Here is a 13672-nt window from a genome sequence, read left to right as displayed (position 1 = left end):
CTCGTCTGGTCAATGCATGGGACTAGCATCCAGCCCTATCCCAGCTCACGACGCTATCGTGGTGCTGATACAGAGGTATGTTCTCTGGAGATAGACACGGCCGGTAGAAGGGACCTTTGACCGATCCGCCGGCTGGCAATCAGATACGGAGCGATAAGGGAGCTTTGACCCGGACAGATGAAACTGTGATGGAGGGCACAAACAGAGCCCGCCCCCTTACATGCATAGCCCGATGGGGAAGTCAAGCCCCAGATCTTCCCTACAGCAAGATTATTATTAGTTCACCTTAATCTTTTGACTGAATGATTTCCGGTCTAGGGAAAGCTTGAGCTGTCAGCCGGCCGAGGAGCTGCCAGTTCACCAGTGCAGTTTGTCCACTTGGACTGCATGATCAGTTCTCCACCACGGAACCGGTCCACGGTTAGTCTCTCCCATTACCATTCATCGCTTCAAGCCAATTCCCCCCACATCCACGGATTCCTTCACCCAAACAAGAAGGAATCCAACTGCTGCAGGCGCAAGCCAAGACGGACTCGGTTCGGTTCCCGGTTCCCAGCCGGGGCAAAACAACCGTCCAATGCCTGTTCTCAAACACATTAAGAATCTGGGGTCTGGCCTAGGGGGGTCCCATGACACTACATTCTGATTCCTGGATATTCTCTTGTTAGTATAGTCATGGACAAGACACAGTCCATCGTGATCGTGGGAGCCGGCGTCTTTGGTCTCTCCACAGCCTTGTACCTGGCCGAAGATGGCTTCTCCTCCATCACGGTGATGGATCGGTCCATGCCGCCCGTCCCCGATGGATCGAGTAATGACATCTCGCGCGTTATTCGCTTCGACTATGGCGATCCCGTCTATGCGAAGATGGGCCGTGATGCCTACGAGCTTTGGAATACCAGTCCCGACTATGCGGACTCCTTCCATCACACCCCCTGTGTCTGGACGGCACAGCAGTCAGGGCCTGCCGACCTCGTCTCGGCGGGCGGATCCGACTTCATTCGCAAGACCAAGAAGATCCTCACGGATATGGGCTGCGAATGGCACAATCTTGACAATGTGGCCGCCCTGAAAGATCGTTTCCCCACGGTGTCGGGCACTCCCATCGGAGCAGGCTTCGAGGGATTCTACAACAACGCTGCGGGCTGGGCCGATGCGGGCCTCGCCATCACCGGCCTGCGCGATCGCTGCATCCGCGCGGGCGTCTCCTTTGTCACCGGTCGCCATGGACATGTAACGAGCTTGGAGAAAGGGTCGGATGGCGGAGTGACCGCCGTGCGAACCATCGATGGCGGGCGCATCACCGCCGATCAGTTCATTCTGGCGACGGGAGCATGGACCGCCAGTTTGGTGCCCTCATGGAATACCATGGTGGCCACCGCGCAGATCGTCGGGTTCGTGCGGCTTACCCCGGAGGAGGTGAAGCGTCTGAAAGACCTCCCCATCATCTTCAATCTGTCTACGGGATTCTTCAGCTTCCCGCCTCATGAGCAGACCGGATACTTGAAGGTGGCTTGTCACAGTTTCGGCTACACCTTGTCCTCGTCCAACGTTTCCTCCCCACCCAGCGAGGCCATCTCACAGCGTGCCAACTTCATTCCGGAGGAAGGCCGTCAACGACTGCTGGCTGGATTGGGTGAGATCTTACCCGAGTTGGTGTCGCGAGGTTTTGAGAAGACATGTCTCTGCTGGTACAACGAGACCCCAACGGGTGACTTTATCTTTGACCGCCATCCCGAACACCAAAACGTATTTGTCGCGACCGGCGGTACTGGGCAGTGAGTATTCCCACAAAAGCTATGAGTGTCAACTACTCCGTACAATTACTAACGGGGGACTAGTGCATACAAATTCCTTCCGGTGATCGGCAAATACATTGCCAAGGCCTTCCTGGGCCAACTGCCCGCCGACCTGGCGGAACGGTGGAAGTTCCACACCGACTACCGGTCGCGGGCGCAAGATGACTTGTTCACAGGCGCCAGTGCTCGCGGCGGCGGTGATGGCAGTCGGGGTGGTCCTGGTCGTCGGGAGTTTACAGCGCAAGAGCGAGACAGTCTCTTGACCTTGACGAATGCTCTGGTTCGGAGACCGGCCAAGATATAGATGGGGATTGCCAGTGTTTAGTTACATAAAACTTGTTGTGGACCCTTTAGCTTCTTGTTATTTAGCGTGGTTGAAGTACGTACTCGATCTATTGTATCTATTGGGTAGGGGTTTGGCCACCATTTTAGTTGGCAGGCCTTGGTTCCAACTATAAATATATCCTTCTTCCGAGTTCCCTGTTGCCGATGGAGTTTGAACAAACCAGACGTATACTCCTCTACCACGTCCTCTGCACTATATTACCTCACGCATCCTTTTTGGGAGGATCCCGCACCATAGGCGCCAAAGCACCGGTATCCCCAAAGACATGGCTACGATCCTCGAAGCCAAACCGTTCATAGACGGGCTTGCCAGCCTTACTGGCATCAATATAGACCGGCACGCCTGCCTGGTCCGCAGCGCGACAGCCCCATTCGAGAAGCAGACGAGCGGCACCCATCCGTCGGTAATCAGTGTGAGTCGCGAGCATATCAAGATCTACCACGTCCATTAGCCACACCAACCCCTTCTCCAAAGCTCTGTAGACGAATGGCTTGAACATACAATAATTCGGTCTCCCCCCACCCACCAACGCAGCCCGGAACGTCTCCAGCTGCTTGACAAAGGCATCATTATGCACCGGATCCATGTCCGGATGCCAGGCCGGCCAGCGAGCACCGCGCTCTTCCGCCGTCTGCAGGGACCATTTGGCGTAGGCGACGATGCGGTTATTCTGGGAGGTGTCGACAACCTTGAGGAATTTCTCTGCGGGTTTGTGTCGCATGTCGTGCTCGTTGGCTTCGTGCCACCATTGTCGCACGCCCGGGGTGTCGGGCCAGATGGTCAGCATGGACTCGGTGGTGAAGGCATTGTACCAGAGGTCAGTGAGGGCGGGGAGGTCCTCGAGAGTGGCGGGTTCAAGGCGGAGGGGGGAGGTGTTGGGAGATGCCATGTTTAGATTTATACAATAGAAGAGTTGGTGGTATTGAAGGGTCTGAGAAATATTATCCCTGTCGGAATAGCTTCAATCTGGCGGGGAGAGAGATGGATGGATGGATGATGACTGACTCGCGTGCACGGATCACCCACCGCCCGGGTTGGTTGGAGGGAAAAGGGATCGATCGGCGGGGATCCACTGCCCCAACTGTTCCTCTCCGTCTCTCCTTTCTTCATCCTTCTGACGAATTCCTTCCGTGGCCCCAGATCGACATTATGTTCTAAATCTGTTTTCATTTTTAATGTTATAGAATTTCAGTTTTGAGTTCCTTGCCATGGAGGTTGCCATGGAGGTTCCCTGGCTGTGGTCATGGCCCGGCCCGCCGTCCAAGGTTAACTAATATGCATTTACCAACAACTAACTCTCCAACAAACTTATCGCCCATCCAGACTGGTCGCTACTGCTGCTCCCCTAAAACTACCACCCATGGCCATGCCGGTGACCCCTAACAGAATACTTATTTTCCATAGAACGGCAGGAGCAGGGGAGGGATGTATTCAATCCATGCATGTACGTTGGATACAATCACATTAGGGGGTTGATGATAGGTGCATCCACGGTAGGCAGCAGAGGTAGGTGCCTGGCGACAGTGAATGAATGAATGAATGCCTCGACAGTATATAGACGCGCTCTGCGTTCCCCAACAGCCTGGTGAAATCACCACATCGAAACTCTCTCTCTCTCTCAACATGTCCATCGCTTGTCTTCCCATTGAGTTGGTGAGGAAAATCTGCACCTATCTGCAGCTACCAGCCTGGTGTGCGCTTCGACTGACTTGTCGGTCGCTCTACAACATCACTCTCGATTCCTTTCGACGCGTCTTCCGCAGCATCTCCGTCTTGTGCACCTCCGGCGGACTGTGCCAACTCTATGAGCTTTCCATGCACGAGGGTATTCGCCAACATGTCGAGGAGCTCAGACTTGTCCTGGAGCTATTCAATGAAGAAACAGCGACAGCAGCAGCCTGAGGAGGAGTACTCAGCTTCAGCCCACATCTCGCAATACTATCAGGATTTTCACTTCGTCATGAAAGATCATCGACCCATACTGAAATCGCCGACTGCCATCCGCGTTCTCCGACACTGTATGAGCCGTTTTGTCAACTTAACTACAGTCGGGTTACGATATCGCCCTGCCGAAGGAAGTCGTGACTCGATATGTCTAGGCTGGCGCAGTCTAACAGACGACCTCGGCTTTCCCCCCAAGTTCCCCAAGGAACTCCGCCGGCATGAATTGATCTCCAGAGAGCAGGATCGAGCTTTCTGCGTCCTTGTTAGAGCCCTGATTGCGAGGGGTCAGAACGTGAAGCATCTGTCAACCTGTGGCAAGCCTTGCTATGGCGTGGCGCTTGCCAGGCTGAAGCTGACTCAAAGAATGGACATCCTTTGTTTCCCTCATGAAAGGCTTGTTGAACTTACACCTTTGTCTGGAGGGAACACAGGAGGGCGACCATCCAGAACGTCCCCGTGAGCTGTTGACAGCCGTTGGCCCGACTCTCGAGGTACTACGGTATCAATTCGACTCCATCAACGCGTCTTACCCCCCTACAACTTTCCCCATTCTTGAGATCTTCCCGGGAATACAGTTTCCACGCCTGCGCGAAGTCCGTTTGCAGAATCTAGTGGTCCCGCCGGAAGCCCTGATGGAATTTCTTCGTGCTGTCTCGCCTACCTTGACCGACCTGACTCTGAAATCAGTCAGTCTAGCCCAGCCTGACGATCCGTACGGCCCTTTGCCCCAAGAAGACTCCCCAGAGGAGACCAAGCACCGTAGCGTAACGTGCTGGAAATTGCAGATCAGACATACACCTGAGGCCCGCCACATAATCAGGATACGGCTGCTTATGACGTTGCGCGAACCGGCCTTTCCTTCCACGGTTGGGTGAACCAGCTACGTTTAAAATGACTGCTAACTTGCTGGCCAGTATGCTAGAGCACTCTTTACTGTCAGTAGCTAGGGTGTGTGCGTGTGTAGTGGTGTACAACTAAGAAACTATCACCTTTCAACGATCGTGCACTACAAGCTTCAACCATCATAAGTACATACTAGATACATGTATAGATAGCTTAATTGTTGCCTTATCTCTCAATTACAAGCCCGCTGGCAGTTCTTGAATCGACAAGTAACTAAGCTTATCATACGAATCAGTCTAGACTAGCGATGACAACTAATCTAGGAGATAGACAGTACGCTCGAGTGACCATTCTCTCTCGGACCTTCACGGCATACAATAATTATCTTATGGTAGACATGCTCATAAAGATAAGCTTTTCAGATAGAAATTACTACGTAGACGATGGTGGAGGTCATCGTATCTCCGGCTGCCGGATGCCCGGAGATCCAACGGACGGCCGGTGATGGCAGGCAAGCCGGCAGAGTCTAGTATCTTCCTGCAGGATGGTTAGCGTGGAATCCTGGGCTGCAATAGCAGGGTTACTTGGTGGATTATTATCTAGGGTTATCTATTTGACGCAGAGATAATGGGCCGGGATTGTGGGTCGGGAGTCGGGGGTCTGGTGTCCGTTATGCACGATAACAATGCAACTTACCGGTTCTGGTCCTGTTGATTATTTGACATGTGACATTGGCTAGCAGATTCCATTCTGCTTATTGATATGTGGTTTTTCATGTTATGGACTTATCTACTCTGCGGTGGGTTGTACATTCATTGCGATAGGGTACAGTAAATATCTCCGTAAAGGGCATTAAATTATGTACCGTAACTAGTATGCTCATGATCAAGAATACACTTTTCGTCGAATAAAAATAGAATAAGATACATGGCTCGTTCAACTCATCGAATGCTTATTTCACTGCGTCCTCTGCCTCTCTCCGCCCGCCGTGCCCATGCTAGATGTGTCGTACCCGTGGGACTCGAGATAAGCGCGGAAGCGAGCATCCTCGTGCGTGATGGTATCCTATTTTCAGTTAGCACTGGCACCTATCGTCAATCAGATCACATTGACTGGTTACTTACCTGACCTATATGAGGCAAGCAAAAGAACGCCAAAAACGCACTAAAGATACACAGAGCACTAGACACGTAGAACGGATCCTGGCCCTGGCGGATCTTGTTCGGGGCGTTCTTGACAATCACCGGGAAGACGTAGGTGCCCACGAACGCGCCAATCTTGCCCATGGCGGCGGCGGTGCCGTAGTATTGACCGCGGATGGGTGTCGCGCAGGTCTTGGCGGCACAGAGACCGATGTTGTCGCCGGGGCCGACTTCGCCCATGGCGAGGAAGATACTGTCAACCGGGTGGTTAGTGCGAAGTGGGACAATAGGGGACCGGGGGTGAACTCACCCGTAGACAACGACAAACGCGGCCACGTAGTGAGGGGTATCCAGGTAGGGATAGCATCCGGTCATGATCAGGCCGATGGCTCCTTGCACGAATACTCCGAATGCTAGTGTGTTGCGCGGACCGTACCAATCGCTCAGGAATGCGCCCAGAGCAGATCCGGGCAGGTAGAAGACGTTGATTAGGGTATTCCAGCCGAGTGTCTGCCACATGGGCGCGCTATCGCCGATGATATCGGCCAGCCAGGCGGACGAGTAGATACTGAAGGAGTAGGTGGAGAAGTCGTAGATGAACCAGATCAAGGATACGACACACTGGACGAGTTAGCGAATTCGAAATGATACGGTTTGCCTGAAGTTCCTGGCAGGCTTACCCAACGCTTCCAGTAGAATCTGGTGATATCCAGGTTAGTTATGTCCTGATCCCATTGGGGGAGGGGGCTGAGGCTTACTTGACAATTAGCCAGACGGGAAACTTGTTCATCTTCTCGCGGGTGTACTCGGCGGGTTCCTTCAGCTTCATCCGCAGGTAGATCAGACTGAGCGGCGGAATAACACCAAGACCCAGGCAGATACGCCAGGCAGCGCGGAGATGGTTCTCTCCGGTAGCGAGTACGACAATCATGGGCACGAGCGATGAGGCGACAGAGGCCAGATCGAGCTGGAAGTTGGTGAAAAGAATGAACCAGCGGTGCCGGGTGCCCTCGGCCAGTTCACCACTGCTCTCAGCGGCGGCGACAGAACCAGCAGGGTATTCACCTCCGACACCCAGACCCAAGAAGAAGCGATAGACCGTCAGGGCCGTGAACATGCCGGGAAGGCTACCATTATGGCCATAGGCACCGGCACAGAGAGCACCAAAAACGAACAGGATGACAGTGGAGACCATGAGGGTGTTGGATCGAGACCAATGGTCGGAAAGGTAGCCAAAAAAGAGCATGCCCACAACAGTACCAGCGAAAGCGATGGACGAGACATTTTGACTGTAGGTGGAGCCATCGTAGACCTTGGGATAAATTTTATCGAGCATGGTGTTGACGGTACCGATGACCTGACGGCCATAACCTATGTCAGTGCGATTGAACCTCAAGGGACATCTTAGAAGAGAGGAAATCACTGACATATTGCAAGTATCCATCCGACCACAAACCAGCACCGCAGGCAAAGGTAGGCCAACTGCGCTCCCAGAAGGATTTCTCGGTGTCGGCCAAGGGATCCTCATCTACGTGAGGGTCACCGTGCGGCGACACCACCAGCTCCTTGGTCTTCTCGTCACTGCGGTCCATCATTGTGTAGACTTAGCTTGCAGTCTCGGAAACTGACAGATAGAGCTAACTTGGAGATGTGGAGGAGTGTGAAGAAGAAGAGAAAGCAAGGGGGAAGCAGCAGGAGGGGCAACGTTAGCCAGCCGGGGCACGAGACCACGGGATACCCTACCAACAGCGGCGACAATCAGCAGCAGGAAGACGCTCGACCGGTGGGTGGGGGAGAGGTTTTATAGAGTCGGTGACCTGCAGCAGCCGGCAAAGCTTGTCCGAGGAAATTGCCCCATCATCGCGGCAGGGAACTGGGCTGAAGGAAGAGAGTGAAATGCAAAGCGGATCTCTGTGGTGGGGAGGGGAGAGGATAGTGTCAAGTTTGAGGTAGTACGGCGTGGGCACAAGGGAATAGGCCAGGTTCCTCGTATCTCACTGGTCCATGGGGACACCTTGACAGACATTTTCTGCTATCTCCGGTAGCGTAAACCATCAGGATGATATTGACTACACAGTAAGCAGAGAGAGAGATAGGGTGACCCACCGGCACACGACAATAGGAACTCGTGGTTCGGTGTCCCCGAGCCACTTTGTCTCCTTGCTCTCTATGGAGTACCTAGTCCTGGTCAGGATTACTACTACTGTGTAGGTACCAAGCTTCTCTGCTCCAAAGCTTGAAGTGGGGACGCCATGGATCCAGCCCGACTGACACCGTCGCTCCACGTGCAGGGCTCACTGGGTGTCGCCGGTTGGCCCCCCAAGTACGGAGTACTAAGGGGGGGATCCGAAGGGAGGAATATACGCAGCTCGGAGGGACGCTCGTTGCAGGGCAAATCGGGCGCGTGCAGAGGTCGCATTCTCATTCGATGGTTCAAGGGGTGGTGGCGCGATAGAGCCATCGCTGCTGATTCGCGATAAGCGGCCGCAGTGCAGACAGTTGGGGTGCTGTAACTTCAATGTTTTCTGCCATTTCCCCTTTACACCCTATGCCAGATATCAGATATCAGAAGAGGGTTTGTGAGTCAACTAGAGCATTTTATTTCACTTACCGAGACTTCACTGATCTTCTTTGTCAAGGAATTAAGGGGCATGGACAGAACTGCCAGTCTGTCAGGCACGTGGGCTCGATGGGTCTAATCAGGACGGCGCTTGGGCCCACGTGCCGCCCTTTCTGGCGCATCCTGCAGCTGGCGCAGCAAGTGCTAGGATTATTGAACGCATGGATGCTTCATCCTGAGGATCAGAGGTACTACCAGTATTCTTGGTCGGATCGGACTCGGTCAATGTAATGGAATGGGTTGATGCATCCCGATTCGGGGTATGACTTGGGGTTACACTGGCCACGTGCTCAATCACCCTCCTTTCACTTTGGACTGCAGCAGCGACCGGCAGTTTTTCTCGTGAAGAAAAAAAACAAATAAGGTCTGACCAGCCACGTGGTCGTTGGCAGACTTCTCTGGCAGTTACTCATTCCATTCTACATCATACAAGCTATTAAGTACTCCTATCCCACCATCAAATTAAACACTCCACTGCCGGGCTGCACCGTACAGTCCCATTCCACTCCCGCATACTCGCTGCGTGGACGCACCGTCACTGGAAACTTATCCTTGATCGGTCGCATGTTCGACGCGACCGCCATCGAGTTCAATCGCGGCGTGCGCCACTGCCCATCCACCGGCGCTATATCGTATCGGAGCACCAACAGAGCGGCTAATCCGAGAATCTCAGAGCTGGCAAAGTGTCGCCCGGGACAGATGACGGGGGACACTCCAAACGTCATGAAGCCTGCCGTGCGCCGCGGGTTCTTTTCCTCCGACCGGATGTACCGCCGCGCATCGAACTCCCGCGCCGTCTCTCCCCATGCCTCGGGCATGCGACCCAACGTCTTGGCCGGCATGTTGATCATGCTGCCCGCTTTGAGGAGATATTGATCCGCCAGCATCACGTCTTCCATGACAAATCGAGTCGGGGCGGATGCAGACTGCACGCGTAGGATTTCCTGGAAGCTCGAGACCACGAGCGGGCAGTTGTCGCGTAGAGCCGAGATATCGACGATGTGTCGCTGGTCGGCGTCGACGCGGAGCGCATTCGTGCGAATCTCCTCCCGGATTTCCTCCAGCAGGTCGGGTCGAGAGTACAGCTCATACAGCATCCAGAAGGCGGCGGGGACCGTGTTAGAGAGAAGCCCGATGCCCATGCCCACCTCCTCCCGCGCAATATCCTCGACGGGCATCCCAGCCTCTCTCATCGTCTTCCAACGTGCCTGGGTCAAATCCGATCCGTCCTCATGGCCCCCTTGCTCGTAGTAACGCACCATGGCGGCCACGACCGCCTCGCGTCCCCGCCACGCAGTGCGCGCAGTGAGCCAGGGGAGGAAGTTGGCCATCAATGGGCTGAGGTGCGACTCAAAGGACCTTGTAGACTCAGCCCCATAATTCGCTTAACTCCGCGTAGAATACTAGTCACTCACCAGAATGATTCCTCGATGTTCGCATCCTTGTAGGGGTTCAGTTGCCCATACGAGGCATTTGTACTGGCGGCCGTGATGGCATGGCGACACCAGCCGTAGAGGTCGATGGTGGTGGCGCTGGCCAGCTCATCCACCAAGGGTCGTAGCAGGCGCGTCATGCGCTCGTTCATGCGATCCAAGGGCGCGCCTATCAGGGTGGGCTGCATGGCATGGATGATGGTCTGCGTCAATCCCTGACCGCCCGATTGCTTTTCGCGAATCAGCTCCAGCGTCGGGCCACGAATGCCGACCATACGCTCAGCCGTCATGCTGATGAACGGGTCAAAGCTCAGGGACTTTTTGTTCCGTTGGATGGACAGCAGGATGCTAGGCGAGGTCACCAGGTAGCTCTTGGTGAAGACCATATTGAGGCCGAAAATGGGCAAGGCATGTTTCTCGCTACGGCGCGTTAGAAGGTCCGTCGTCTAGCTCCCAATTACCCAGTTTGTAGGGACTCGAAAACTCACGTCAGCATGGTAAAGTATGATAAGCCATACCACAAGAAACACAGCAGATGGCCGACCACGGGAATACTGCTGGGCACCATTGGTGGTTCGCGCGGGTCGGGCTTCTCGCGACGGCTGAAGGCGTATCCGAAGACGGCCAGGAGGCCGAGCACCGCCAACGTGTAGAAGTCCAGCATGACTGGAAGGGGCGCGAAGGGGCGCCACCCAGAGTAGTGTGAGAGAAGGGGGATTGGGGATGGGGATAGAGAATTGCAGGCCTGAGTTGGTGTTTTCGCGGGGAAGGAAAAGAGTTTATGGAGTCAGCCCCAAATCACGCGACCGCCATTCCTCTGCTGGCAGGAGACCTAATAAGAGTACTAATAAAAGTAACATTGCACCGCCAGTTGGCTACTTCGGCTATCCTAAGCTTCCCGAAGTGGGGGTGAGGGCCGGATCTTTCTTTAAGCTTCCGGCTTATCAGTCGCCAAAAACACATCAGCATGAGATGTCTGGATAGTTCTGTTGCGGTGGTATTCATAACAATGTTGATTGTTCTGGTGCTGGTGTGTGGGAGTCTCTCGTGCTAGTGGGGAGCGACCGAGGATTCCTCATTATTGAGTACTAGTACTGCTAGTAAGTCGGGACGCAATCGCGGGAGAGCGAATATTGAAGTTTATTGAACTGCTTGATGTCCAGTGTAAAGATCGTTACTAACTGCATAACACTGGCCATGAATGTGTACAAACATCCCACCTGCAATTCTGATTGGGTGTCAACGAATTCATAGGGCCATTATGTACATAAACACTAAGTAGGTACTTAGAGAAAGTATGCAGTGTTGTGCTTTGGGTAGCCTGCGGCTGCCTGTACCGCCAATAAGATCATCTCATCCCGGGTTGATGTGGGTCCGAGCAGAGCATCATGATGTTCGATGAGATCTCTCCGGTGGACACTGATCGACTGGCAGAAACCCATGGAATTGTCCGATATCATAGATGAACAAGCGTGGGAGCACATCTGCCAGGGTTTATACTAGTAGTTCGTTCATACATTGCAAACTAAGTAGTTGGTGCACCCTGGTGTACCGACGGACTACTAAATAAGTATTGCCGGATGCCAATATTATATATATAGTACTATCCGAATACCCTGAAGAGCACCATCCAAGCGATTCGAGTGCTTGGGTGGCTGAAGGAGCTCTTATACTCTATAGCAGAAGAAGTGTTCCACCATACTCACTTTCGCGTTTCCCTCCATGACTTCATGAATAGAGGCATCATGTACTAGTTCCAGAGCCGTCAACACAGCAATGTCTAGGCATATCAAATCGTGCCCACATCATCATTATCGCGAATGTCAGTGGGCCGAACTGACAAGTTACAGGCCATCCTCTTACTATTACTGACATATTGAGTGGCATACTATGCATTGCTCGCGACGTGGTCCAGGCTTCAATTGTAGAGGTGTTGAAGGTGTTGGAGATAAGTCTTCGCCTAGTACTCGTTTGGGGTGAGAATCTGAAACTTGGGCCGGTCGCATATGTTGACGTTCGAAATCTGCCTCCCAATAAAGTGATTGGATGTTTAGGCTTATGTCTCTGACATTAGTCCCGTCGTGTAGTGATTGGACTTTTCTATTTACTAGTTTGTACTCATAATTCCGTCTCTTCAATGAGGCCCTCACTGCTTATAAAGCTCGTATGGTATGTATAGATTTTTGTACCATCATCAAAGCTACAACTAAATGTATTGATTAGTACAGCCATTGAAAGCCTTTGATCATAACGAGGCCCGAAAATCAGCCCGGATCGAGCATGAAAGATCAGCTAGTTGGAGTTTTGCTTTTGGCGCGTAAACGAAGCAGTCATTCTGGACGCCTTCTGTTGTTGACATAGGTAGTTGAATAAACTGACCACTCATGCATATCACAGTGTAGCAGGCAACCTGGCGGTGTATATACCGATCGCCACCAAATTACCCTCAAGAGATTTCATTGTGAGTGTTCCGGACCAAATGCGATCGACCGCGATTCGTGGTGCTCGTCGCGTTCGGGAGCGGGCTGGATTAGTACTCGGAGCGGGACTTAGCGGAAAGCTGGATAGATCACCTAGATCACCCGTGCTGATGTCTGGAGATGGAGGTGAGCATTTATCATCTTGGTATGATCGATCACGTCTCGCCACTTTATCAATCACACAGCATGCTTTATGCCTCCAGTTACGGGAATGACAACGACAGATGGCCCCGGTAGTTAATTCGCTGTCAAGTTTCTCAGAGAGCCTAGAACTTTCCATACACTGGTAGTCCGAGAAGACTCGACAGAATCGGACTCTGGGTGCCACCCTCTTCAGCAGGATTTGGGGCTGTGTGAATGAGTGAGCATATTGCCAAGAGTGACTCGATGCCTCTGGTGAGACGGTTCATTCAACATCAGGATGACAGCAGCAGGAACCCGGTCTGGCCCCAATGATAAGCTAGTTTATGCGATTGGATTTGACCCCTGCCGAGATTATTTCGCCCCAACCCTCCCAGAGATATCCAAATCTTCGTTCTTCTGATCGATGGAATCTTCGGATTCCCAACTGCGTGTGATCCGACCGCACATTCACGGAGAAATCCGACGCCGACAAGATGTCCCAGCGATGTAGTCAGTTTAGGCGACTGGATGGAAAAATCTGCGCATGCAAGCAGCAGCCAGGAATTGAATTTTTCTTTCCCTCCCGCTGAGCACATGTGGCATTGGGTTTTCTTAGCCTGCAGGTACGGTGTGCGACGTACCACGTACTTGCGTATAGGATTGCCTGCTTATTCTCACCTGTTAATTCCACCATTCAGTTGCTTTGTTTTTGTCCCCCAACACCAAGGTACCTGCTGCATATGCAGTACAACACAGCAGACTTCGAGCGAAAGAAATTTGTTAGAATGGTACTCCGTAGCTCGCAACATCATGCTTTTTTGGGGCCGATGCACGATGGCGGGACGTGTGGAAACCAACAAGTTGATCTATGGCAGATACTCCATGTCTGAACGGCAGCGGTGAATAATGCTAGCGTCTGATTCATGTCTGCGACCAAGTGAA

General features: G+C 53.0%; 5 protein-coding genes across 5 annotated transcripts; 2 read left to right on the top strand and 3 right to left on the bottom strand.

Annotated features, from left to right (window-relative positions):
• Positions 1–675: 675 nt before the first annotated feature.
• BO88DRAFT_331551 (NAD(P)/FAD-dependent oxidoreductase) lies at positions 676–2103 on the top strand (the record flags this gene model as incomplete). The annotated part of the gene is made up of 2 exons (XM_025702682.1): positions 676–1778; positions 1842–2103. The coding sequence occupies 2 exons, from the start codon at positions 676–678 to the stop codon at positions 2101–2103; spliced, it is 1365 nt and encodes a 454-aa protein (XP_025567008.1).
• Positions 2104–2142: 39 nt separating this feature from the next.
• On the bottom strand, positions 2143–3129 carry BO88DRAFT_379395 (GNAT family N-acetyltransferase). The gene is made up of 2 exons (XM_025704485.1): positions 2647–3129; positions 2143–2580 (listed from the first exon to the last, which is right to left on the bottom strand). Exons 1-2 carry the CDS (start codon positions 3032–3034, stop codon positions 2348–2350), a joined length of 621 nt encoding a protein of 206 aa, XP_025567007.1. The 5' UTR covers positions 3035–3129; the 3' UTR covers positions 2143–2347.
• A 639-nt stretch (positions 3130–3768) lies between these two features.
• On the top strand, positions 3769–5016 carry BO88DRAFT_440528 (F-box protein; the record flags this gene model as incomplete). The annotated part of the gene is made up of 4 exons (XM_025709800.1): positions 3769–4002; positions 4031–4373; positions 4453–4853; positions 4910–5016. 4 exons carry the CDS (start codon positions 3769–3771, stop codon positions 4982–4984), a joined length of 1053 nt encoding a protein of 350 aa, XP_025567006.1. The 3' UTR covers positions 4985–5016.
• Positions 5017–5889: 873 nt separating this feature from the next.
• On the bottom strand, positions 5890–7666 carry BO88DRAFT_331421 (MFS general substrate transporter; the record flags this gene model as incomplete). Its single annotated transcript, XM_025702675.1, has 6 exons — positions 5890–5997; positions 6057–6327; positions 6385–6695; positions 6755–6773; positions 6833–7431; positions 7502–7666. 6 exons carry the CDS (start codon positions 7664–7666, stop codon positions 5890–5892), a joined length of 1473 nt encoding a protein of 490 aa, XP_025567005.1.
• Positions 7667–8975: 1309 nt separating this feature from the next.
• Positions 8976–10891, bottom strand: BO88DRAFT_400867 (cytochrome P450). The gene is made up of 3 exons (XM_025705705.1): positions 10616–10891; positions 10110–10547; positions 8976–10053 (listed from the first exon to the last, which is right to left on the bottom strand). Exons 1-3 carry the CDS (start codon positions 10789–10791, stop codon positions 9141–9143), a joined length of 1527 nt encoding a protein of 508 aa, XP_025567004.1. The 5' UTR covers positions 10792–10891; the 3' UTR covers positions 8976–9140.
• Positions 10892–13672: the final 2781 nt, after the last annotated feature.

Source organism: Aspergillus vadensis, assembly GCF_003184925.1.
Source record: "Aspergillus vadensis CBS 113365 unplaced genomic scaffold BO88scaffold_2, whole genome shotgun sequence".
NCBI classification, from domain to species: domain Eukaryota; kingdom Fungi; phylum Ascomycota; class Eurotiomycetes; order Eurotiales; family Aspergillaceae; genus Aspergillus; species Aspergillus vadensis.
Note: the sequence above shows the minus strand (reverse complement) of the source record. Positions and strands in the feature narration are given on the sequence as shown.

What these genes read in the sequence shown, in the direction of transcription:
- BO88DRAFT_379395 (XM_025704485.1), bottom strand. Translation starts at nt 3,034, where the DNA reads ATGGCATCTCCCAACACCTCCCCCCTCCGCCTTGAACCCGCCACTCTC. An exon ending in TGGGGGGAGACCGAATTATT is followed by an intron (nt 2,581 to 2,646) that starts GTATGTTCAAGC and finishes TGGACGTGGTAG; the next exon opens with ATCTTGATATGCTCGCGACT.
- BO88DRAFT_400867 (XM_025705705.1), bottom strand. Translation starts at nt 10,791, where the DNA reads ATGCTGGACTTCTACACGTTGGCGGTGCTCGGCCTCCTGGCCGTCTTC. An exon ending in TCATACTTTACCATGCTGAC is followed by an intron (nt 10,548 to 10,615) that starts GTGAGTTTTCGA and finishes AACGCGCCGTAG; the next exon opens with CGAGAAACATGCCTTGCCCA. An exon ending in AACATCGAGGAATCATTCTG is followed by an intron (nt 10,054 to 10,109) that starts GTGAGTGACTAG and finishes TGAGTCTACAAG; the next exon opens with GTCCTTTGAGTCGCACCTCA.